Source organism: Bos javanicus, chromosome 25, assembly GCF_032452875.1.
Source record: "Bos javanicus breed banteng chromosome 25, ARS-OSU_banteng_1.0, whole genome shotgun sequence".
Lineage (NCBI taxonomy): Eukaryota > Metazoa > Chordata > Mammalia > Artiodactyla > Bovidae > Bos > Bos javanicus.
This window is the reverse complement of record NC_083892.1, coordinates 1,890,969-1,916,981: the sequence shown is the minus strand read 5'-3', so window position 1 is coordinate 1,916,981 and position 26,013 is coordinate 1,890,969. Positions and strand designations below refer to the sequence as shown.

At 42.0% G+C, this 26,013-nt stretch overlaps 1 protein-coding gene across 5 annotated transcripts in view; it reads right to left on the bottom strand.

Moving 5' to 3' along the window:
• Nucleotides 1-26,013, bottom strand: part of LOC133238115 (ATP-binding cassette sub-family A member 17-like) — a 106,123-nt gene that overhangs the window by 36,133 nt on the left and 43,977 nt on the right. For all 5 annotated transcript variants that reach the window (XM_061400838.1, XM_061400837.1, XM_061400840.1 and 2 more), the window contains exons 11-17: nt 25,489-25,632; nt 23,426-23,555; nt 18,941-19,095; nt 12,200-12,355; nt 11,906-12,116; nt 8,101-8,251; nt 3,486-3,584 (exon numbers count right to left, since the gene is read on the bottom strand). In XM_061400838.1, the coding sequence (XP_061256822.1) occupies nt 3,486-3,584; nt 8,101-8,251; nt 11,906-12,116; nt 12,200-12,355; nt 18,941-19,095; nt 23,426-23,555; nt 25,489-25,632 (1,046 nt within the window). The remainder of the gene's footprint in view (nt 1-3,485; nt 3,585-8,100; nt 8,252-11,905; nt 12,117-12,199; nt 12,356-18,940; nt 19,096-23,425; nt 23,556-25,488; nt 25,633-26,013) is intronic.

The window sequence follows — 26,013 nt, the reverse complement described above, 5'->3', positions numbered from 1 at the left end:
CCTTCAAAAATGAGAAACAAAATCATTTCCAGACCAAAATAACTGAGAGTGTTTGGCACCAGCATAAAAATAGTAAAGGACATGGGACAGAATGTACTTCAGGCAGAAGGAAAGTCTAAGAAGCACAAGGGAAAAAAAACACAGAAAAAGCTGAACATGTATATGAATTTAAACGACCACTGTCTTTGATAAAACAATAATGTTTTGTGGAGTTAAAAAAGAGAATTAAAATATATAATGATAGTATAATGTATAAGTCGGTAATGGTAGGATGTGTGTGAATAAATTAAAGTGTTTCAAAGCCTTGATATTTTCCAGGAGCAGAGTAAAGATATTACTTCCCCTGAGACTTTGATGAATTACTTATGTGCATCTCAATATCTAGGCTTACCATTAAAATAATAAAATAAGAATATACAGTTTCCAACTAGTGTGGGGTAGGGAGGAAACTACAGAATGAGAAAAAAATAATTCATAAAAGGGAGAGAATGTCATACAGACTCAACAGTAGAAAATATAAGGTAAAATGATAGACATATTGTATTGTACAGTAATTAGCCTCCAATTAAAATAAATAAATTTATATATTAAAAAAATTTTTTTAATTTTATTATTATTTTTTTTTACTTTACAATATTGTATTGGTTTTGCCATACATCAACACGCATCCACCATAGGTGTACATGTGTTCCCCATCCTGAACCCCCCTCCCACCTCCCTCCCCATACCATCCCTCTGGGTCATGCCAGTGCACCAGCCCCAGGCTTCCTGTATCCTGCATCAAACCTGGACTGGCGATTCGTTTCTTATATGATATTATACATGTTTTAATGCCATTCTCCCAAATCAACCCTGCCCCCTCTCCCACAGAGTCCAAAAGACTGTTCTATACATCTGTGTCTCTTTTGCTGTCTCACATACAGGGTTGTCGTTACCATCTTTCTAAATTCCATATATATGTGTTAGTATACTGTATTGGTGTTTTTCTTTCTGGCTTACTTCACTCTGTATAATAGGCTCCAGTTTCACCCACCTCAATAGAACTGATTCAAATGTATTCTTTTTAATGGCTGAGTAATATTCCATTGTGTATATGGACCACAGCTTTCTTATCCATTCATCTGCTGATGGACATCTAGGTTGCTTCCATGTCCTGGCTATTATAAACAGTGCTGCGATGAACATTGGGGTACACGTGTCTCTTTCAATTCTGGTTTCCTTGGTGTGTATGCCCAGCAGTGGGATTGCTGGGTCATATGGCAGTTCTATTTCCAGTTTTTTAAGGAATCTCCATACTGTTCTCCATAGTGGCTGTACTAGTTTGTATTCCCACCAACAGTGTACGAGGGTTCCCTTTTCTCTACACACTCTCAAGCATTTATTGCTTGTAGACTTTTAGATTGCAGCCATTCTGACTGGCGTGAAATGGTACCTCATTGTGGTTTTGATTTGCATTTTTCTGATAATGAGTGATGTTGAGCATCTTTTCATGTGTTTGTTAGCCATCTGTATGTCTTCTTTGGAGAAATGTCTGTTTAGTTCTTTGGCCCATTTTTTGATTGGGTCGTTTATTTTTTTGGAATTGAGCTGTAGGAGTTGCTTGTGTATTTTTGAGATTAGATGTCAGTTGCTTCATTTGCTATTATTTTCTCCCATTCTGAAGGCTGTCTTCTCACCTTGCTTATAGTTTCTTTTGTTGTGCAGAAGCTTTTAATTTTAATTAGAACCCATTTGTTTTTATTTTTGCTTTTATTTCCAATATTCTGGGAGGTGGGTCATAGAGGATCCTGCTGTGATGTATGTCAGAGAGTGTTTTGCCTATTTTCTCCTCTAGGAGTTTTATAGTTTCTCGTCTTATGTTTAGATCTTTAATCCATTTTGAGTTTATTTTTGTGTATGGTGCTAGAAAGTGTTCTAGTTTCATTCTTTTACAAGTGGTTGACCAGTTTTCCCAGCACCACTTGTTAAAGAGATTGTCTTTTCTCCATTGTATATTCTTGCCTCCTTTGTCAAAGATAAGGTGTCCATAGGTGCGTAGGTTTATCTCTGGGCTTTCTATTTTGTTCCATTGATCTATATTTCTGTCTTTTTGCCAGTACCATACTGTCTTGATGACTGTGGCTTTGTAGTAGAGCCTGAAGTCAGGCAGGTTGATTCCTCCAGTTCCATTCTTCTTTCTCAAGATTGCTTTGGCTATTCGAGGTTTTTTGTATTTCCACACAAATTGTGAAATTATTTGTTCTAGCTCTGTGAAAAATACCATTGGTAGCTTGATAGGTATTGCATTGAATCTATAGATTGCTTTGGGTAGTATACTCATTTTCACTATATTGATTCTTCCGATCCATGAACATGGTATATTTCTGCATCTATTAGTGTCCTCTTTGATATTTTAAAAAATGATAGATATAAATTTTAATATATCATAAATAATACTCATAAATAGCCTGCATATTTTATTTCAAAGACAAACATTACCAGACTGGGTAAAATAATACTGACCTGGTCTCCTTGCCACTTTATGGCCCAGTGTGGCTGCCTGGGAAGTTTACCAGGGAGGCCCCCTCAAAGCCTTCCTAGCACTGAGCCAGCATTCCTGCTTCATTCAAATAGCTTGGTGGATGAATCAGCCAATGCCAGAGCTGCCCTACCTTGGGAAATCTTTTTTTTTTCTTTTAATTGGAGGCTAATTACTTTATAATATGGTCGTGGTTTTTGCCATACATTCACATGAAGGCAATGGCACCACACTCCAGTACTCTTGCCTGGAAAATCCCATGGATGGAGGAGCCTGGTGGGCCGCAGTCCATGGGGTTGCTAAGAGTCGGACAAGACTCAGCGACTTCACTTTCACTTTTCACTTTCCTGCATTAGAGAAGGCAATGGCAACCCACTCCAGTGTTCTTGCCTGGAGAATCCCAGGGATGGGGGAGCCTTGTGGGCTGCCGTCTATGGGGTCGCACAGAGTCAGACATGACTAAAGTGACTTAGCAGCAGCAGCAGCAGCACATGAATCAGCCATGGGTGTACATGTGTTCCCCATCTTGAACCCCTCTCCCACCTCATTCCCTATCCCATCCCTCAGGGTCATCCCAGTGCACCAGCCCTGAGCACCCTGTCTCATGCATCGAACCTGGACTGGCAATCTATTTCACATATGATAATATACATGTTTCAGTGCTATTTTAAATGAGATAATAAACCTTCCTAATTGTCTAAACCAGTCGAGTTCGGTTTATCTGTTACTTAGAGTCAAAAGCATCCCAACTGATACAATGCCACTTTTTGCTTTTCATTCCTAGGAATTTATGTTAAAATTATGTTTGTTGGATGATATTATATTCAATATTTTCTACACTAATGAATATCAGAGGCTGGAAGACTATTCAGTGAGGATGTTACAGAAAGGATTCAAACACTGGGCAACGTTTAAGTACCCTTCCAACCCTAAGATTCCTGGAATCTATGGTTTTGTATTCACTTACCGAATGAAGATTTCTTCCATAGTGGTGACAGAGGCCCCAAAGCTGGCAATGCCCAGCTCTTCCTGCCTCAGTTCCAAGTCCGTAAACAGAGCTTCAAAGCTGGAAGGGAAGAGCAGTTTTATTCATCAAAGGTGGAAGTTGAATCCCTCCTTATTACCCTTGGCTTTCTACAAAGGAAAAAGCACGGACTATGGAGTTAAGAAGATATTTGTTCAAGTCTCAATTCTGTCCCTCTTGAGCTTCATGACTCTGAACTTGAACAATGAGCATAAATAATACCATTTACTTCAAAACTTTCTGTAAGGATAAATCAAATATACACCTAGCACACTGCAGGTGCAAAGTAAATATTAATTCATCTCTGAAATCATATCAAGCATCTTTTCTGACTAAAACACTATAAGACTAGAAATCAACTACATGAAAAAAAACCCTGCAAAACCACAAATGCATGGAGGCTAAACAACATGCTACTAAACAACTGATGAGTCACTGAAGAAATCAAAGAAGAAATTTAAAAATACCTAGAGACAAATGAAAATGAAGCCACGATAATACAAAATCTACATGATGTGGCAAAAGAAAGAAGCTCTAAGATGGAAGTTTATAGTGATACAAGCCAACCTCAGGAAACAAGAAAATTTTAAAATGACCTAAACTGAACCTAGAGGAACAAGAAGAAACAAAACCCAAAGTTAGCAGAAGGAAATAAATCATAAATATTAGAGAAGAAATGAATAAAGACCAAAAACAATAGAAAAAAGCAATGAAACTAAGAGGAGTTTCTTTGAAAAGATAAATAAACTGATGAACCTTTAGCTAGACTCATTAAGAAAAACAGAGAGTGGGCCAAAATCAATAGAATCAGAAATGAAAAAGGGGAAGCTACAATGGACACCACGAAAACACAAAGGAATATAAGAACTTTATATGAACAGTCATACACCAATAACATGGACAATAAAGAAGAAATGGGCAAATTCACAGAAATTCAAGACTGAGCCAGGAAGAAATAGAAAATATGAAGAGATCAACTATCAGTAATGAAACTGAATCAGAAATAATTTTTAAAAACTCCCAACAAACAAAAGTCCAGGACCAGCTGGTTTCACAGGTGAATTCTACCAAACATTTAGAGAAGAAAAATCCTTCTCAAGCTATTCCAAAAAATTGCAGAGGACATAATGCTTCCAAACTCATTCTATAAGGCCCTGATACCAAAACCAGACAAAGATATCACACAGAAAAAGAAAATTACATGCCAATATCACTGATGAGCATAGATGCAAAAATTCTGAACAAAATAGTGGCAAACTGAATTCAACAACATATTAAAAGGTTCACATACTGTGATCAAGTGGGATTTATTTCAGGGATGCAAGTGTTGGTTCAGTATCTGCAAATCAATCAATGTGATACACCACATTAACAAACTAGAGAATAAAACTCACATGATTGTCTCAACAGATGAAGGAAAATTTTCTGGGCAAATTCAATATCCATTTATGGTAAAAACTCTCCACAGAGTGGGAATAGAAGGAACGTTCCTCAACATAATAAAGGCCACATATAAGCCCACAGCTAACATCACATTTGATGTGAAAAACTGCAAGTATTTCCTCTAAGATCAGGAACAAGACAAAGATGCTCACTCTTACCACTTTCATTCAACATAGTTTTGGAAGTCCTGGCCACAACAATTGGACAAGAAAAGAAATAGAAGAAATCCATATTGGAAAGGAAGAAGTAAAGCTGTCTCCATTATCAGGTGACATGATACTATATGTAGAAAATCCTCAAGATGCCATAAAAAAGCTACTAGAACTCATCAATGAATTTGTAAAATTTAAAGGATACAAAGTTAATATACAGAACTCTATTGTTCTATATTGTTCTGTTCTGTACACAGAGCTCTGTACACTTACAAAAAATTATCAGAAAGGAGAATGAAGGAAACAATTTCATTTACCATCACATAAAGAACATTATAGCATATATAGATAAAAACATTATAGATAAAAGACCAGTACTTGGAAAGCCATAAGGCACTGATGAAAGAAACTGAAGACAATACAAACAGGTAGAAAGATACACTTGTTCTTAGATTGGAAGAATTATTATTGTTAAACTGACCATACAATCCAAGGCAATCTACAGATTCAATGCGATCTCTATCAAGATACCAATGACATTTTTGACAGAACTAGAACAAATAATTCTAAAATCTGTATGGAAACATAAGAGGGCCTGAATAGCCAAAGCCATCTTGAGAAAAAAAAAAGGACTAGAGCTGGAAGTATCACATAAAGCGATAGTAATCAAAACAATATGGTATTGGCACAGAAACAGACAAGTGGATCAATGGAACAGAACAGAGAACCCAGAATAAGCCCACACAGCTACAGCCAATCAGTTTACAACAAAGGAGACAAGAACAGGCAATGGGGAAACCCAGTCTCTTTGTTAAGCTGTGCTGAGAAATAAACTGGACAGCTACATGTAAAAGAATGAAATTAGAACATTTTCTCACACCATATACAAAAATAAACTCAAAATGGACTAAGACCTAAATGGAAGGCCAGAAATCATAAAACTCCTAGAAGAAAACAAAGGCAGAACACAGTTTCACACGAACCATAACAATATTTTTTTGGATCTATATCCTAAGGCAAAGAAAACAAAAGCAAAAACAAATGGGACTTAATTAAACTTAAAAGCTTTTGCACCAGCAAAGGAAACTATTGACAAAAAAAAAGATTAGCTACTGAAATGGGAAAAAATATTTGCAAATATTATGTGACATGAGTCTGAGTGAACTCCGGGAGCTGGTGATGGACAGGGAGGCCTGGTGTGCTGCGATTCATGGGGTCGCAAAAAGTCAGACATGACTGAGCGACTGAACTGAACTGAACTGAACTGATAAGGGGTTAATATCCAAAAACATATAAATGGCTCACTGAACTCAATATCAAAAAGACAAACAACCTAATTTTAAAACGGGCAGAAGACATGAATAGGCATTTTTCCAGCTTGCATGGAAGGGTGTGAAAGTCACTGTGAAGTAGACTGAGTAATTCATGGGCAATGAGATAAAGCAGGCAACATGATTAACCTATTTTTAGAGAGCTTCACCTGCGCAGGGTTACAGGACATGGAGTGGTGGCTGGAAAGAGAGGCAGGCTCAAGACAGTGTATCTCCAGAGCACACTAATATGTTCATGGACATGAGCCAAAGAAGAGAAGTAGATGATGTAGATGAAAGAGGAAATAACCAAACCAGCAAACTCCTAAGACCAAGTGGCTGAGTACTTGAGCTGGTGTTGAAAAAAGCAAGTTTGTAGGTCTGTTAAAAGGGATAAATAGAGTACTTGTTGGATGGTGTTTACTTTCTCAATGAAGTATAACTAAGATTCCTATCCAAAAGAAACATGAGGACTGAGGAGAGGGAGAGAGGGACATGTTGGGAATGAGTCTGAGGTCTGAAATAATTACAAGGCTGACCCTGGCTCCCACCCCACATCGAAAATCCACTTATAACTTTATAGTTCAGTTCAGTTCAGTTCAGTTGCTCAGTTGTGTCCGACTCTTTGATACCCCATGAATCGCGGCACGCCAGGCCTCCCTGTCCATCACAAACTCCCAGAGTTCACTCAGACTCACGTCCATCGAGTCAGTGATGCCATCCAGCCATCTCATCCTCTGTTGTCCCCTTCTCCTCCTGCCCCCAATCCCTCCCAGCATCAGAGTCTTTTCCAATGAGTCAACTCTTCACATGAGGTGGCCACAGTACTGGAGTTTCAGTCCAAATGTTCTGCATCTACAGACAACCAAACGAGGGGTAGTGCAGTACCATAGTAACCTATTTATTGAAAAATCCAGGTATAAGTGGACTCACATAGTTCAAACCTGTGTCGTTCAAGGGTCAACTGTAATATAAAGGAAAATCAAGTACAGTTTTCATCTGAGCCCAGTTACTTGGGTGCCTGTAATTAGAGTTCACACAGTCAAGGGCCCCTGTGATGCCATCATAATTTTATTTTAATCTGAAAGCAGCTGGGAGCCATCAGGGGTTTTTAAGGAGGGAGGGAACATGATCACAAGGCTTCCCTGGTGGCTCAGATGGTAAAGAACCCTCCTGCCAATGAAGGAGATGCAGGTTCGATCCCTGGGTCAGGAAGATCCCCTGCAGAAGGAAATGGCAAACCACTCCAGTATTCTTCCCTGGGAAATCCCATGGACAGAGGAGCCTGGCGGGCTACAGTCCATGGGGCTGCAAAAGAGTCAGATGTGACTTAGTGACTAAACAACAACAGAGTCCTATATTTTCAAGTGTACTCTGGCTGGAGTGTGGTGTCTTTCTGCTGCTGCTGCTGCTGCTAAGTCGCTTCAGTCGTGTCCAACTCTGTGTGACCCCATAGACGGCAGCCTACCAGGCTTCCCCGTCCCTGGGATTCTCCAGGCAAGAACACTGGAGTGGGTTGCCACTGCCTTCTATCAAAGGCCTAGAAATCCAAACCATTACAGAATTGAGAGCCCTTGGTGAGGACAGGGACAGGAGAGATGACTGAACACTGAGCACATGCAAAAAATGACTCCAGCCCTCTCAGGTCCATACCTGTGTGCGCTCTCTTTAGGAAGGATAAATGTTAGCTCTTCTCCAATGCTAGACTGGAAAACTGCATTTGGTATGTGCTGGTAAACCAGAAGAGAAATCTTCTCTGTGTCACAATGTGGTTTTCTTACCAGAGTTATATAATATCCTGCACCTGAAACATTTAAAAGATCATGAAATGGTTTTTCTCTTTTTAGTTACCCTTAGTGTTCAATAGCCTAGAACATGACAGCTCCATAGGCTAGACAAGCTGGAGAGCTGTGGTGAATTTGCCTTGGAAGGTCTATAACACTATTCTTGAGTCTCTCCTTTGACTCCATAGTTGGGAGGTGATAACAGCATTTAGCGATACTAGGAAAAATAAAAGGAGGGCTGCATTAAAGGCAACACTCTGCTTAAGGGATAACTACTGTGGAGAAGTGAAAATTGAGCAGAGAGAGACCTTGAACATTAAGGTTAAGAACAAAAGTATCTCTTTCATAATTAAATTATGTTTTGAGAATACATACCCTATGGTATTCTAAATATTCTTTCAGAAGCTACTAGTAACACTTGTTACTACATTGCTGGCACTGTGGTCACTCAACAAACATTCACTGAGCTCTTGTGACCTGACAGGTACTTTTCTAGATACTGAGCATATAGCAGCAGATCAAACAGTCAAAAATCCCTATCATCACTCAAGGAGCTTTCATTACAGGAACGTGAGACATATGATAAGGTAAATAAGTAAATCAAGACCGTATTAGTGATAAGTGCTAAGGCAAAAGATGAACAGGAAGGGGATACAGAGTATTGGGGATCATGACTTTGAAGCTGGGGAAGGCCTTACTGAGAATGTGACATCTCTGAAAGGACTAAAGACCTGAGGAAGAGGAGGCGGCATGGTGATACGTGGGCTGGGATGCAGGAGGAGGCCCATGTCCTGGATCAGAAAGGGGGCCCTGAGGCGGGAGCAGAAGAATATCAGGAGACATGGCTGGGGAAGCAGGACCAGGCTAAGCAAGGTGTTTGACCAGCTCCCAGGACCCTGCCTTCTCCTTTCACAAAGTGGGATGGGGAGTCATCGGTGGACTGAGCAGCAGAGTGGCACACTCCTTCTGACAAGTGGGCCAGAGGCCAGCTGTGGGCTGGAAGCAACTTCAATGATCCAGGTAGGGAGACAGTACGCTGGGCCAGGGTGTGAGGAAGGCAGGGCCACGGGGATTGGCAGATGGATCAGATACGGGCTATGAGAGACATAGAGGATCAGGGAGCCCCGAGATTCTGGCCACGCTGCTAAAAGGATGGCGCTGCCTTTACTGTGGGTGAGCTGGTGTGTTGGTCAAGAGCTGGAGTTCAGCTGTGCCATCAGCCGTGGACAGTCCAACAGATACGTTCACTGTCTAGGGGTGTGCAGAGTAAGCAGTTAGACACACAAGTCTGGAGTTCAGCTGAGAGGTCCTGCAGAGACATTTTTCAGCACAGATACGTATAAGTCAGGACACTGAATGAGACCACCAAGTCAGTGAGCAGGGGAAAAAATAGTGACGTGACCTGGGCACTTCCAAGCCTAGAAGGAGAAGTGATGCACAGGAGCAGTCAGAGACCCTAGAGGGAAACCCAGACGGCTGGGGGCCAGGAAAAGAGGGGGATGTCTGTGGCGGGATGTCCAGCAGGAGTGTGCCCCGCTGTGGAGAGAACAACTCGCCCTATGCAGGCATTAGCTCCCTCTTTGAGGAACAAGGTCTCTTAATCTTCATTTTAATAAAAGAAAATAATAGAATGGGAAAGACTAGAGATCTCTTCAAGAAAATTAGAGATATCAACGGAATATTTCATCCAAAGATTGACACAATAAAGGACAGAAACGGTACAGACCTAACAAAAGCAGAAGATATTGAGAAGAGGTGACAAGAATACACAAAAGAACTGTACAAAAAAGATCTTCAAGGCCCAGATAACCACAATGGTGTGATCACTTACCCAGAGCCAGATACCCTGGAATGTGAAGTCAAGTGGGACTTAGGAAGCATCACAAGGAATAAAGCTAGTGGAGGTGATGGAATTCCAGCTGAGCTATTTCAATGCCTAAAAGATGATGCTGTGGAAGTGCTGCACTTAATATGCCAAGAAGTTTGGAAAACTCAGCAGTGGCCACAGGACTGGAAAAGGTCAGTTTTCATTCCAATCCCAAAGAAAGGCAATGCCAAAGAATGCTCAAACTACTGCACAATTGCACTCATCTCACACACTGCAAAGTAATGCTCAAAATTATCCAAGTGAGGCTTCAACAGTACGTGAACCATGAACTTCCAGATGTTCAAGCTGGATTTAGAAAAGGCAGAGGAACCAGAGATCAAATTGCCAACATCCATTGGATCATTGAAAAAGCAAGAGAGTTCCAGAAAAACATCTACTTCTGCTTTATTGATTATGCCAAAGTCTTCGACTGTGTAGATCTCAACAAACTGTGGAAAATTCTTCAAGAGGGGGGAATACCAGACCACCTGACATGCCCCCTGCGAAATCTGTATGCAGGTCAAGAAGCAACAGTTAGAACTGGACATGGAACAAGAGACTGGTTCCAAATTGGGAAAGGAGTACGTCAAGGCTGTATATGGTCGCTCTGTTTACTTAACTTATATTCAGAGTACATCATGCGAAATGCTGGGCTGGGTGAAGCACAAGCTGGAATCATGATTGCCAGAAGAAATATCAATAACCTCAGATAAGTAGATGATGACACCCTTAAGGCAGAAAGTGAAGATGACCTAAAGAGCCTCTTGATAAAAGTGAAAGAGGAGAGTGAAAAAGCTGGCTTAAAACTCAACATTCAGAAAACTAAGATCATGGCATCTGGTCCCATCACTTAATGGCAAACAGATAGGGAAACAATGCAAACAGTGAGAGACTTTATTTTCTTGGGCTCCAAAATCACTGCAGATGGTGACCACAGCCATGAAATTAAAAGATGCTTGCTCCTTAGAAGAAAAGCTATGACCAAACTTACACAGCATATTAAAAGCAGAGACATTACTTTTCCAACAAAGGTCTGTCTAGTCAAAACTATAGTTTTCCTGTGGTCATGTATGGATGTGAGAGTTGGACTATAAAGAAATCTGAGAGCTGAAGAATTGCTGCTTTTGAACTGTGGTGTTGGAGAAGACTCTTGAGAGTCCCTTGGACTTCAAGGAGATCGAACCAGTCCATCCTAAGGGAAATCAGTCCTGAATATTCATTGGAAGGACTGATGCTGAAACTGAAGCTCCAATACTTTGGCCACCTGATGCAAAGAGCTGACTCATTTGAAAAGACCCTGATGCTGGGAAAGATTGAAGGTGGGAGAAGGGGATGACAGAGGATGAGATGGTTGGATGGCATCACTGACTCGATGGACGTGAGTTTGAGTAACCTCCAGGAGATAGTGATGGACAGAGAAGCCTGGCGTGCTGTGGTCCATTGGGTCGCAAAGAGTAGGACACAACTGAGCAACTGAACTGAACTGAAACTAAGGCTACAAAACGATGAACTAACTTTGTAACAAGGATGAAGAAGGAGTAAACTACCAGCATGGAGCTCAGGCACAGGTCTTCTGACTCCAAGTCTCAGAGATTCTTTCCACGCTCCTTGTCATTCTCACAGCCCCTCTGCCTGGGCCTCGGGTCTCCACCCACAGGGAGCAGACAGGCCGTCTAGAGAAGGCCGCTCCCCACCTGACCTCAGGGGCCCTCGGGGAACATGACCAGTGGGCACTTTCTCCCGCACCTGGACCAGCCACGCGACCCCGTGTGGAATGGACTTTCGGCTGCCCGCCGGCCCCGCTCACCGTATTTCTCCTTGAGGAACAGCGACGACCCGCAGCACTGCAGCTCCCCCTTGGCCATGATGGCGATGCGGTCCCCCAGCAGGTCAGCCTCGTCCATGAAGTGGGTAGTCAGCAGGATGGTGCGGTCGCTCTTGTGCTGCTGCAGAAGGTCCCAGATGGCCCTCCTGGAGATGGCGTCCACGCCCGAGGTGGGCTCGTCCAGCATCAGCACCTGGAGGGAGGAGGGGCAACCCCGTGAGGACGGCAGAGCCCCGGCCTGGGCTTCAGGCTGCACCGCAGGCCCCCTGGGCCTACCTTGGAGCCCGCGATGAGGGCGATGCCGATGGAGAGCTTGCGCCGCATCCCGCCGCTCAGAAACCTGCTCCGGGAATCCCGCTTCTCCTCCAGCCCGAGCACGTGCAGCATGCGTTTGACCTCCTCAGGGCACTTCTGACGCGGCAAGCCTTTCAGCTGAAACGGCAGGGATGGAGATCCGGCCAGGGCTTCCAATGGGGCCAGGGAGCGCCCAACAAGCATTTTGCTTGTAGAGCAGTAACCCCTTATCTCCCTTATCTGAGATTTTTCTTTCCACAGTTTTAGTTACCCACTACCCACAGTGAACCATGGTCTGAAAACATTAAATAAAAAATTAACAGAAATAAACTTCTAAGTTTTAAATTGTGCACACCATTCTGAGTGTCTTGAACTCTGAAATCATGTGCCACGCTGCTCTGTCCTGCTCAGGATCCCTACCCATTGACATCGTCTGCTTTTGACATCCAACCATTAACACTTCCATGACCTGATGATCCAGGATCACCTGGAGCCTGGATCCTACTTTTGATGAATCATCAGAAGGTCAACAGCCTAAAGCTGTGTCACAATGCCTGAAATCCTTCACCTCACTTCATCTCATCACATGGGCATCTTACCATCTGAAATCACAAGAATGGTGCGTGCGTGCTAAGTAGCTTCAGTCGTGTCCAACTTTGCAACTACACGGACTGTAGCCACCAGGCTCCTCTGTCCATGGGATTCTCCAGGCAAGAATACTGGAGTGGGTTTCCATGTCCTCCTCCAGGGGTTCTTCCTGACACAGGGATCAGACCCATGTCTCTTGTATCTCCTGCATTGGCAGGTGGATTCTTTACCACAGTGCCATCTTTAAGTACAGTACAATAAAATATTGTGAGAGGGAGAGATCACGTTCACGTAACTTTTATTACAGCCTGTCAGGCTCCTCTGTCCATGGAATCCTCCAGGCAAGAATACTGCAGTTGGTGGCCATCTGCTTCTCCAGGGAATCTTCTTGACATAGGGATTGAACCTGGGTCTCCTGCATTGCAGGCAGATTCTCTACCATCTGAGCTATCAGGGAAGCTCCTTTATTACAGTATATTGTTATAATTGTTCTATTTTATTGATTGTTGTTAATGTCTTGCTGTGCTTAATTTATAAATTAAACTTTGTCATAGGTTGCATGTACAGGAAAAAAACAGAGGACATATAGACTTTGGAACTATCTGAGATTTCAGGCATCCACTGGTGGTCTTGGAGCAAATCCCCCACAAATAAGGGGGGTATTATATATACATAAACTACACATGAGAAAGATACACAGTAAACTTACTACCTTCAGGGAAAGGGATACAAGGCTTTTGCATCTTTTTTTCCCACAAGCTGTGAGGCGTGTGGGATCTTAGTTCCCTGACCAGGGATTGAACCTGGGCACTTGGTAGTGAAAGGGCAGAGTCTTAACCACTTGACTGCCAGGGAAGACCTGGCTTTTTCATCTTGAACCATCTAAAAAAATGACTTATTAATACTAAGTTCAGTTCAGTTCAGTTCAGTCGCTCAGTCGTGCCCGACTCTTTGCAACCCCATGAATCGCAGCACGCCAGGCCTCCCTGTCCGTCACAAACTCCCGCAGTTCACTCAGACTCACGTCCATCGAGTCAGTGATGCCATCCAGCCATCTCATCCTCTGTCGTCCCCTTCTCCTCCTGCCCCCAATCCCTCCCAAGATCAGAGTCTTTTCCAATGAGTCAACCCTTCTCATGAGGTGGCCAAAGTATTGTAGTTTCAGCTTTAGCATCAGTCCTTCCAAAGAACACCCAGGGCTGATTTCCTTTAGAATGGACTGGTTGGATCCCCTTGCAGTCCAAGGAACTCTCAAGAGTCTTCTCCAACACCACAATTCAAAAGCATCAGTTCTTCGGTGCTCAGCTTTCTTCACAGTCCAACTCTCATATCCATACATGACCACAGGAAAAACCATAGCCTTGACTAGACGGACTTTTGTTGGCAAAGTAATGTTTCTGCTTTTCAATATGCTATCTAGGTTGGTCATAACTTTCCTTCCAAGGAGCAAGCGTCTTTTAATTTCATGGCTGCAATCACCATCTGCAGTGATTTTGGAGCCCAAAAAATTAAGTCTGACACTGTTTCCACTGTTTCCCCATCTATTTCCCATGAAGTGATGGGACCGGATGCCATGATCTTAGTTTTTTGAATGTTAAGCTTTAAGCCAACTTTTTCCACTCTCCTCTTTTACTTTCATCAAGAGGCTTTTTAGTTCTTCTTCACTTTATGCCATAAGGGTGGTGTCATCTACATATCTGAGGTTATTGATATTTCTCCCGGCAGTCTTGATTCCAGCTTGTGCTTCTTCCAGCCCAGCTACTACAGCATATTAAAAGGGTTATACACCATGACCAAGTGGGATTTATTCCAGGAATGCAAGAAAGGTTCAATATATTAAGAATCATTGTATGTATTAAATAATAAAGAATCTGCCTGGTGTCTGTCCCCAGTTACTGGGAGGAGCCTCTAAATCCTTGGAGGGATGGTATGTCTTTGTTACTCCTGGTAGTACCTGAGTACTACCTCAGGTACTGAGTACACCTGCTACTGAAGTGTTCAAGATCCTGGCTGGTCATATCAGAAAGATCAACCATGTAGTTTGAGAGTTGGGGCTTTGAGCCAGGTTATCAATCTGATCTCCCGATCTGCCAGGAGGGAGAGACTGCAGATTAAGTTTAGTCACGAGGTTCATGATTCACTCATGAACCTATGTAATGAAACTCCAATAAAAACTAGACACTTAAATGGAACAAAATAGAAAGCCCAGAGATAAATCCACGCACCTATGGACACCTTATCTTTGACAAAGGAGGCAAGAATATACAATGGAGAAAAGACAATCTCTTTAACAAGTGGTGCTGGGAAAACTGGTCAACCACTTGTAAAAGAATGAAGCTAGAATACTTTCTAACAACATTCACAAAAATAAACTCAAAATGGATTAAAGATCTAAACGTAAGACCAGAAACTATAAAACTCCTTGAGGAGAACATGGGCAAAACACTCTCTGACATACATCAAAGCAGGATCCTGTATGACCCACCTCCCAGAATATTGGAAATAAAAGCAAAATAAACAAATGGGACCTAATTAAATTTAAAAGCTTCTGCACAACAAAGGAAACTATAAGCAAGGTGAAAAGACAGCCTTCAGAATGGGAGAAAATAATAGCAAATGAAGCAACTGACAAACAACTAATCTCAAAAATATACAAGCAACTCCTACAGCTCAATTCCAGAAAAATAAATGATCCAATCAAAAAATGGGCCAAAGAACTAAACAGACATTTCTCCAAAGAAGACATACAGATGGCTAACAAACACATGAAAAGATGCTCAACATCACTCATTATCAGAAAAATGCAAATCAAAACCACTATGAGGTACCATTTCACGCCAGTCAGAATGGCTGCGATCCAAAAGTCTACAGGCAAAAAATGCTGGAGAGGGTGTGGAGAAAAGGGAACCCTCTTACACTGTTGGTGGGAATGCAAACTAGTACAGCCACTATGGAGAACAGTGTGGAGATTCCTTAAAAAACTGGAAATAGAACTGCCATATGACCCAGCAATCCCACTTCTGGGCATACACACTGAGGAAACCAGAATTGAAAGAGATACATGTACCCCACTGTTCATAGCAGCACTGTTTATAATAGCCAGGACATGGAAGCAACCTAGATGTCCATCAGCAGATGAATGGATAAGAAAGCTGTGGTACATATACACCATGGAGTATTACTCAGCCATTAAAAAGAATACATTTGAATCAGTTCTAATGAGGTGGATGAAACTGGAGCCGATTATACAGAGTGAAGTAAGCCAGAAAGAAAAACACCAATACAGTATGCTGCTGCTACTGCTAAGTCACCTCAGTCGTGTTCGACTCTGTGCGACTTCATAGACGGCAGCCCACCAGGCTCCCCTGTCCCTGGGATTCTCCAGGCAAGAACACTGGAGTGGGTTGCCATTTCCTTCTCCAATGCATGAAAGTGAAAAGTGAAAGTGAAGTCGCTCAGTCGTGTCCGACTCTTAGCGACCCCATGGACTACAGCCTACCAGGCTCCTCCGTCCATGGACTTTCCAGGCAAGAGTACCGGAGTGGGGTGACATTGCCTTCTCTGCCAATACAGTATACTAACACACATATATGGAATTTAGAAAGATGGTAACGATAACCCTGTATACAAGACAGCAAAAGAGACACTGATGTATAGAACAGTCTTTTGGACTCTGTGGGACAGGGAGTGGGGGATGATTTGGGAGAATGGCACTGAAACATGTATAACATCATATGTGAAACGAGTTGCCAGTCCAGGTTCGATGCACAATACTGGATGCTTGGGGCTGGTGCACTGGGACAACCCAGAGGGATGGTACGGGGAAGGAGGAGGGTGGAGGGTTCAGGATGGGGAACACGTGTATACCTGTGGCGGATTCATGTTGATATATGGCAAAACGAATACAATATTGTAAAGTTAAAAAAAAAAAAAACTAGACACTTAGGTGAAACTTAGGTGAGCTACCCTCTATACAGTGATGCGCCAAGAGGGTGACACATTCTTAAGACATGGAAGCTTTTCATTTGGGACCCTCCCAGACATCACCCTGCATGTCTCTTCTTTTACTGGTACTGATTTATGTATCCTTTATAATATATACATATAATATATACTATAATCCTGAGTTCTGTGAGTCCTTCTAGCGAATTAGTGAAGCTGAGGAGTCAGTGGGAACTCCTAACTTTGTAGGCGGGTTGTGGGCAGTGCTCTGTTGGGAGCCCAGGCTCGCGGCCGTTTTCTGACACGGCCGCAGTCTGTGGGGCACTGTGCCTGTAGCGTGTGAAGCGTGCACTGGCTCCATCCTTAGTGTCAAACTGCACTGCAGGGATGCAGCATATTAGAAGAATAAAGAGTCCAAGGGGCAAGCTGAACCTAGAGTTTACAGGGAAATGAAAGTGACCTGTAACAGGCAAAACAATCTTGAAAACAAACAAAAAAGAGTTGGAGGGCTCACATTCTTTGATTTCCAAACTTACTACAGGGACTTCCCTGGTGGTCTAGTGGCAGAAAGCCCCATGCTCCCAATGCAGGGGCCCAGGCTTGATCAGGGGACTAGATCCCAATGCCTCAACTAAGAACTGGCACAGCCAAATAAATAAATAAATATTCTTTTAAACTTCCTACAAAGCTATACTAACTAAGACATTGTGGTATTGGCATAAGGATAGATGCATAGACCAATGAAATAGAAGTGAGAGTCTAGGAATAATCCCATATATCTATGGTCAGTTGATTTCTGACAAAGGTGCCAAGACTATTCAATGGGGAAATAATGGTCATTTCAACAAATGGTGCTGGACAATTGAATATTCACATGCAAAAGAATGAATCTGACCTCTATCTCACACCATCTAAAAATTAGCTCAAAATGTATCAAAGACCTAATGTATAATTATGTAAGAACTAATGTACGAAACTCTCAGAAGGAAACAGGTGTAAATCCCAGGCAATGCTTTTTAAAATATGACATCAAGAGCATAACAACTAAAGAAAATACAGAGACACTGAATTTCATCAGAATTCAAAACTTTTGTGCATCAAAGGACATTATCAACAAAGGGGAAAGAGAATGCACAGAACTGGGAGAAAGTTTTTTGCAAATCATATACTTGATAAGGATCTACCATCTAGAATACACAAAACTACAAAGAGATAAGCAACCCAACTGAAAAATGGGCAAAGGCTTTAGTAGACATTTCTCCAAATAAATAAATAAATGGCCAATAAGCAAATGAAAAGATGCTTAATATCATTACAGTCATTGGGGAAATGCAAATCAAACCCACCATGAGATACCAATTTATGGCACCTAGAATGGAAGTACCTCAGAAAGTTTTTTTAAAAGTTAAACACAGAGGTAGAGCTTATGACCCTTGAATTTCACTACTAGGTATATACTTCAAAGAACTGAAACTAGGTGAAACTGAAACTTCAAAGAACTAAAACTTAAACAAAAACTTGAACATTAGTATTCATGGTATTATTCACGTGGCCGAAAGGTACAACCCAGGAGTCCATCAACTGATGAATGGATAACCAAGATATGGCATACAATTCCAAACAAGGTAATATTATTCAGCCATTAAAAGGAGTGAAGTATTGATACATGCTGAAATATGGATAATTCTTGAACACATTAAGTGAAAGAAACCAGACACAGACGGTCACATTTTGTGTGATTCCACTCATATGAACTACTCAGAATAGTCAAATCTACAGTGACAGACAGCAGATTAGTGATTTCCAGGGGCTGGGGGGAAGGAAGAATGGGGAGTGACCATTGATGGATCCAGGTTTGTTTTCAGGGAGATGAAAATGTTCTGTAGTTAGAGAGTGCTGTGAATGTAGTTTTTAAAACTACTGAATTTTATATTGCAAAATAAGCAAAATGGTGAATTTTATGATATGTGAATTTCATCAATAAAGTAAATAATTAGACTAAAACAATACTTTCTAGAAACTCTTTAATTCAAAGATCTTAAATGCCACACCCCTGCCTTTTCCTGAATATTTAGGGAATAGTGTCCTTACAAGGTTTCAAGTTTCTCTGAGGTTGAGTCAGAAAGTTGCAAGTTATCTTCCATCCTTAAAAATGGATACAGAGGAAACCAAGTCTATCATCCACCGACTCACCTGAGCATAGAAATAAAGATGTTCCGCTACAGTCAAGTTATCATACAAGATATCATGCTGGGGGCACCAGCCCATGCTCTTCCGGATTTGAAGCATGTCTTTAGAAATTTCATATCCATTGATAAATACCTGTCCTCTTGAAGGTGTAATAAGTCCTAGAAGCAAGTGGAAGACATAATATCCTAAAGTCATTGTCATTCAGAGCCACAACAGTACAAAGGCTTACTGATGCCCTCTGCTTTGTCTGCTGCTCTTACACATACTATCCTGTTTCATGTCACAGTCAGCAGCAGCCAAGGAGTATATGTTCCATGACCGTGTACAAGGACATTTAGGGGTAGTAGAAACAGATGCAAAGAAATAGAGGAAAACAACAGAATGGGAAAGACTAGAGATCTCTTCAAGAAAATTAGAGATACCAAGGGAGAACAGTTCATGCAAAGATGGGCTCAATAAAGGCTCAATAAAGATGGGCTCAATAAAGGCTCAATAAAGGACAGAAATGGTATGGACCTAACAGAAGCAGAAGATATTAAGAAGAGGTGGCAAGAATATACAGAAGAACTGTACAAAAAAAATCTTCACGACCAAGATAATCACGATGGTATGATCACTCACCTAGAGCCAGACATCTTAGAAAGCATCACTATGAACAATGCCAGTGGAGGTGATGGAATTCCAGTTGGGCTATTTCAAATCCTGAAAGATGATGCTGTGAAAGTGCTGGACTCAATATGCCAGCAAATTTGGAAAACTCAGCAGTGGCCACAGGACGGGAAAAGGTCAGTTTTCATTCCAATCCCAAAGAAAGGCAATGCCAAAGAGTGCTCAAACTACCGCACAATTGCACTCATCTCACACGCTAGTAAAGTAATGCTCAAAATTCTCCAAGCCAGGCTTCAGCAATACGTGAACCGTGAAATTCCTGATGTTCAAGCTGGTTTTAGAAAAGGCAGAGGAACCAGAGATCAAATTGCCAACATCTGCTGGATCATCAAAAAAGCAAGAGAGTTCCCGAAAAACATCTATTTCTGCTTTATTGACTATGCCAAAGCCTTTGACTGTGTGCATCACAATAAACTATGGAAAATTCTGAAAGAAATGGGAATACCAGACCACCTGACCTGCCTCTTGAGAAACCTGTATGTAGGTCAGGAAGCAACAGTTAGAACTGGACATGGAACAACAGGCTGTATATTGTCACCCTGCTTATTTAACTTATATGCAGAGTACATCATGAGAAACACTGGGCTGCAAGAAGCACAAGTGGAATCAAGATTGCCGGGAGAAATATCTATAACCTCAGATATGCAGATGACACCACCCTTATAGCAGAAAGTGAAGAAGAACTAAAAAGCCTCCTGATGAAAGTAAAAGAGGAGAGTGAAAAAGTTGGCTTAAACCTCAACATTCAGAAAATTAAGATCATGGCATCTGGTCCCATCACTTCATGGGAAATAGATGGGGAAACAAGTGTCAGACTTTATTTTTTTGGGCTCCAAAATCACTGCAGATGGTGACTACAACCATGAAATTAAAAGATGCTTACTCCTTGGAAGGAAAGTTATGACCAACCCAGATAGCATATTCAAAAGCAGAGACATTACTTTGCCAACAAAGGTCCGTCTAGTCAAGGCTACTGTTTTTCCAGTAGACATGTATGGATGTGAGAGCTGGACTGTGAAGAAAGCTGAGCACCGAAGAATTGATGCTTCTGAACTGTGGTGTTGGAGAAGACTCTTGAGAGTCCCTTGGACTGCAAGGAGATCCAGCCAGTCCACTGTAGAGGAGATCAGTCCTGGGTGTTCTTTGGAAGGAATGATGCTAAAGCTGAAACTCCAGTACTTTGGCCACCTCATGCGAAGAGTTGACTCATTGGAAAAGACCCTGATGCTGGGAGGGATTGGGGGCAGGAGGAGAAGGGGACGACAGAGGATGAGATGGCTGGATGGCATCACTGACTTGATGGACATGAGTTTGAGTGAACTCCGGGAGTTGGTGATGGACAGGGAGGCCTGGGGTGCTGCAATTCATGGGGTCACAAAGAGTCAGACACGACTGAGTGACTGAACTGAACTGAAGGAGATAATAAAAAAAATCTGAATCTGGAAAACTGTAAGATACTGATGAAAGAGATTGAAGACAACACCAGCAGACGTAAAGATTTACTGTGCTCTTGGATTGGAAGAATTATTATTGTTAAAATGATCAAACTACCAAGGCTACCCACAGATTCAACACAATGTGTATCAAATTACCAATGGCATTTTTTTTTCCACAGAACTGGAACAAAAAGATGATTTTAATTTGTATGAAAACACAAAAGAACCTGGATCTCCAAAACAATCTTGATAAAGAAGAATAGAATAGGAGGAATCATGCTTCCTGACTTCACACTATACTACAAAACTACAATAATCAAAACAGTATGATACTGGCATGAAAACAGACACATACATCAATGGAACAGGATAGAAAGCCAGAAACAAATCCATGCACTTATGGTCAATTAATCTATGAGGGAGGCAAGAATATACAATGCAGAAAAGACAGTCTCTTTTCCATGGGACATTTACATGTAAAAGAATAAAACTGGAACATTTTCTCACACCATATAGAAAAATAAACTCAAAATAGAACTAAATGTAAGACTGGCTACTCTCAAACTCCTAAAAGAAAATAGAAAATTCTTTAACATAAATCATAACAATACTTTTTTGGATCTGTCTTCTCAGGCAAGAAAAGCATAGACAAAAATAGACAAATGGGATCCAAAAGCTTTTGCACAGCAAAGAAAACCATAAACAAAACAAAAAAACCTACAGAATGGAAGAAAATATTTGCAAATGATGTATCGATGAGAGATTTATATTTCCAAAATATATAGATAACTTATACTGATTAATATAAAAAAACAATTCAGTCAAGAAATGGGCAGAAAATCTAAATAAACATTTCTCCAAAGAAGACGTATAGATGGCCAACAGGCATATGAGAAGATGCTCAATATCGCTAATTATTAGAGAAATACAAAGCAAAACCACAACAAAGTATTACCTTACACAAGTCAAAATGGCCATCTTAACTTCAAAAAATTTACAAATTAGTAAATGCTAGTGAGGGTACGGAGAAAAGGGAATCCTTCTACACTGTTGGTGAGAATGTAAATTAGAGGAGCCACTATGAGAAACAATCTGGAGGCTCCTAAAAACTAAAAACAGGATTACTGTATGACCCAACAATCTCATTCCTGAGCGTATACCTGGAAAAGACAAAAACTATAATTCAAAAAGATACATGTACCCCATGTTCAAAACAGCACTGTTCACAATAGTCAAGACATGGAAGCAACATAAATGTCCGTCAACAAAAGAATGGATAAAGAAGGCTTTACTCAGACATGAAAAAAGAATGAAATAATACCGTTCATAGCAACATGGATGGACCTAAAGATACCATACTAAGTGGAGTAAGGCAGACAGTGCAAGACAAATGTCATGATATCACTTATATATGGAATCCAAAAAAAATGGATACAAACAAACTTATTTACAGAACAGAAACAGACTCACAGACATAGAAAACAAACTTATGGATACCCAAGTGGAGAGCGGGGGATAAATTAGAAGTTTGGGATTAACATATATACATTACTATAGATAGATAAACTATATTTTAGCACAGGGAACTATATTCATTAATATCCTGTAATGAACTATTATGGAAAAGAATCTGAAAAAAGAATATATATGTGTGTGTGTCCCAATACCAAAGGCACCTCAGACCAAGCTTCACAATATTGCTGCTCTTCAATGTTTTCAGTGGAAGGTATGTCAGCAGTCTGTGAGGAGGGTTGTGGCAGCTGGACTCTGAGGAGCTCACAGCTCTCCAGACATCTGGTGTTCTGTATCCAAAACCAGTGGAGGAACTGGTCAGCTTTCAGAGCTCCTTGAGATTTGGAAATGTATCTTGCTGGTTTTATACAGAGCCTTACATGGGTTAACCCTTAAATAAATACATTTTTCTTGAATGAATGAGTTTTCAAATATCACAGATATTATTTTAGTTGATGGGAAGAACTATTTAGGCATAAAAATTATTCTGAAACAGACAACTTTCAGCATAATTCACCAAGTATCACTCTAAAAGTACCCCTAGCAATCAAAAGTATGATTTGTTTGGATGAAATGTTTGGTTGAGGGATCAGTGGTGCCTCACTGTACTGGAAGGTTCTGCTTGGAAGGAAACATGCCCAGCAGTGTTCACAGTTTCCTGGAAGTGTTTGAAACTAAGTACCTCAGACTGACTGAAAAAGTCAGATATTCCCTCCTCCTGACACAGGGTAATGTGAATCACTAAATGGTGAAAAACAAACAACAAACAAAAATGTCAGGGAAATCTGATGACGGGAAATGGAGCCAGACAATCTTGATCTGGACCAAGGGTCTCTCCAGTGCGTCCTTGGGCGAGCTGGTCCACACGCACCTGTGAGGATGTTGCAGGTGGTGGTCTTGCCCGCTCCGTTGTGGCCTAGCAGAACCGTGATCTGGCCCTGGTATAGGTTCACCGTCAGGTCTTTGACTGCCACATGCTCATCCCTTCCCTTGTAGAACACCTGTTGAAGAGCCAAGTGTGACTGATAGCGTAACACACACACGCTGTGGCGTTTCTGAAGAGCCCATGACAGGCCGAGCACCCACACCAACTTCCCCTGAACGTTCAACAGTGGGACACCAAGTGGAAATCCACAAAGGGAGCCCCTTCCTTCACAGTTTAGCTGCCTGGAGCTACTGAGGACCAGCAAGACTAGGGGGCTTTCCCTGGCCTCGGGAACCCGGTGGGAAAGCAGCAGGACCACGGAGGCCAGAGTTCAAGGACGAAGGGCCCGGAGCTGGAATGAGATCATCTCCCTGCATCTCGAACCTACCTTGCTCCTCATTGCCTGGCCAAACCCCTGATAAAAGGCACCCTGCCTCTTCTGTGGGTGGTGTTGTCCTAGGGAGAGAACCCCAGACAGACTGGCCTGTTTTCTAGATCAGATGTTTTCAGTATTTTAAACACCATTTATTTTTTTCTTATTATACAAGTAATCCATTTATAAGAGCATAAAGAATAAAATGAAATCACCCACAATGCCATTTGCAAAGATAACATCACATTTCAGTCTATGCCTTAGACAATTTCTGCCCTGTCAAACTGCATCAGGGCTGGATGTGGGGTCTGGAGTGCTGACACTATATTTGGGTGAGACTTGGGTGTCACTCCTCCCCACAATTTATCTACTGTGTTTGGGAGCAGGGTGCTGAGGAAAGGAAGCTGGCACACTTCCTTGCCCCCAACACCATTTGGTGTGATTATTATGAATCAAGTGTGACAGGCCTCTTCCCTGACTTTTCACTCTCCTTTCTGAAGTCGAGGTGGACACTTGGCAGAATTCTAGGCAAGAAGAAGAAGGGGTGATCTACTGAAGGGCAGAAAAGAAGGGAGGGAGGGAGGAAGGAAAAATTTTTTCCCAAAAGAAAGCCCCTTGCTCTTATCTTTCCCTGTAGATGAGCTACAGCAGCCGTCTTGCAACCAGGGAATGACAAGCACACAGCAGGGAGCTACATGCTTCCACTGGTCCAGGGAAAATAAACGAAAGTCAGTGAGTAGAAAGAGCAAAGGGCTCTGGGACGGCTTTACTGAGCAGCCAACATCATGGCAGAACCATGTGCCTGCAGGCTGCCTGTTATGAGAAAAGAAAAAGAGAAATCCCTGCGTACTGAAGCCACAGTAAATCCAGTGAAGATGGAGTATTTCCAGCTTCTCCCACAGGGTGTGGAGGAGCTGGGATGATCCCCCATGCCATGGATCCCCTGGACTAGGACGTGATCCACTTGATCTCATAGGTCAGGAAGGTGACACAAAGTGCTGAGCTAGTGCCTTGACTCTGACCGTGTATCAGCCACATGGAAGGCACCATCTCTCTGCAGGCCCATCATGTCTGAGGAATGGAAGACTCCTCTGGAGGACACAGAAGGTATAGAGCTTACCCCCAGGCATCCTGTCAGGGGAGCCCTTGGTCAACACAGGACTCAGCAGACGCTGGAGAGAGGATGAACACTTCCACATTTGGAAGCCAGCAGTGACATCTGGTTTACCACTTGATTTGGTTGCATAAGAACACTGGTAGATCAAAGCTGACCATCAAATGACTGAGCTCTAGGGCGTCCCCAACAAGAGGTGCCTCGCATTTGTGAGACTGTTTCAAGAGAGATCATCTAGATCCTCCATCCAGTCATTTAACTTTATGACAGGAAACAGGACATTTTACATAATACTTCTAATTTGGGGGATAATGTGACAGAGGGAATTAAAAATCTATCACAAGGCCACTCCTTTGGGATCAGCCTGCCCTCACTGCCTGTTTAATAAAGTTCTGCTTGTTTGAGATGTAAAAAAAAAAAAAAAAAGAAATCTATCACAAAATATATCTTGTAACTGTCAGAATGAAACAGAAACCTCTATACACTATTTCTCAAGTTCTCAGAAGATCTGAGAGCTGATACCTTGTATAGATGCTGGATTTCAATTCCTTTTATCAAATTGGTAGGCTCATCCTGAATGAACTTGTTTCCCAGAGCTTGCTGAGGATCCTCTAAGTCTTCCACAGGATTCCTAAGGGATGTAGGTTCTCTCCACCAGTAGGAGGGCTAGAGAGGAAGTAAACTCATTAATATGTTTAGGTGAACTAGCTTCTTCTTCTGGAAGAAAAATATTTTGGTAAATTAAATTCTCACACTTCCCTCCTCCCACCCCCATCCTCAGCCTCACCTGCCAGATTTCCTGGTATCGAACATTTGATGATGCCTGAGGGAGTCAAGAATTTGCTCACAGACTCACTACTAATAAACTGCATTTCAACCTACAACCCATGGTCCGGGGGATGGAGCTACAGAAGATGCCTCACGTGCACACTCCTGGCGCACAGGGGAAGCTGTTGGGACAGCCAGCAGCCTCCCTGTGGGCAAAGGTCTGGAGAAACGCTGGTGCTAACAATCCACGCACTTCTCCACAGACCAAGAAGGGCAAGC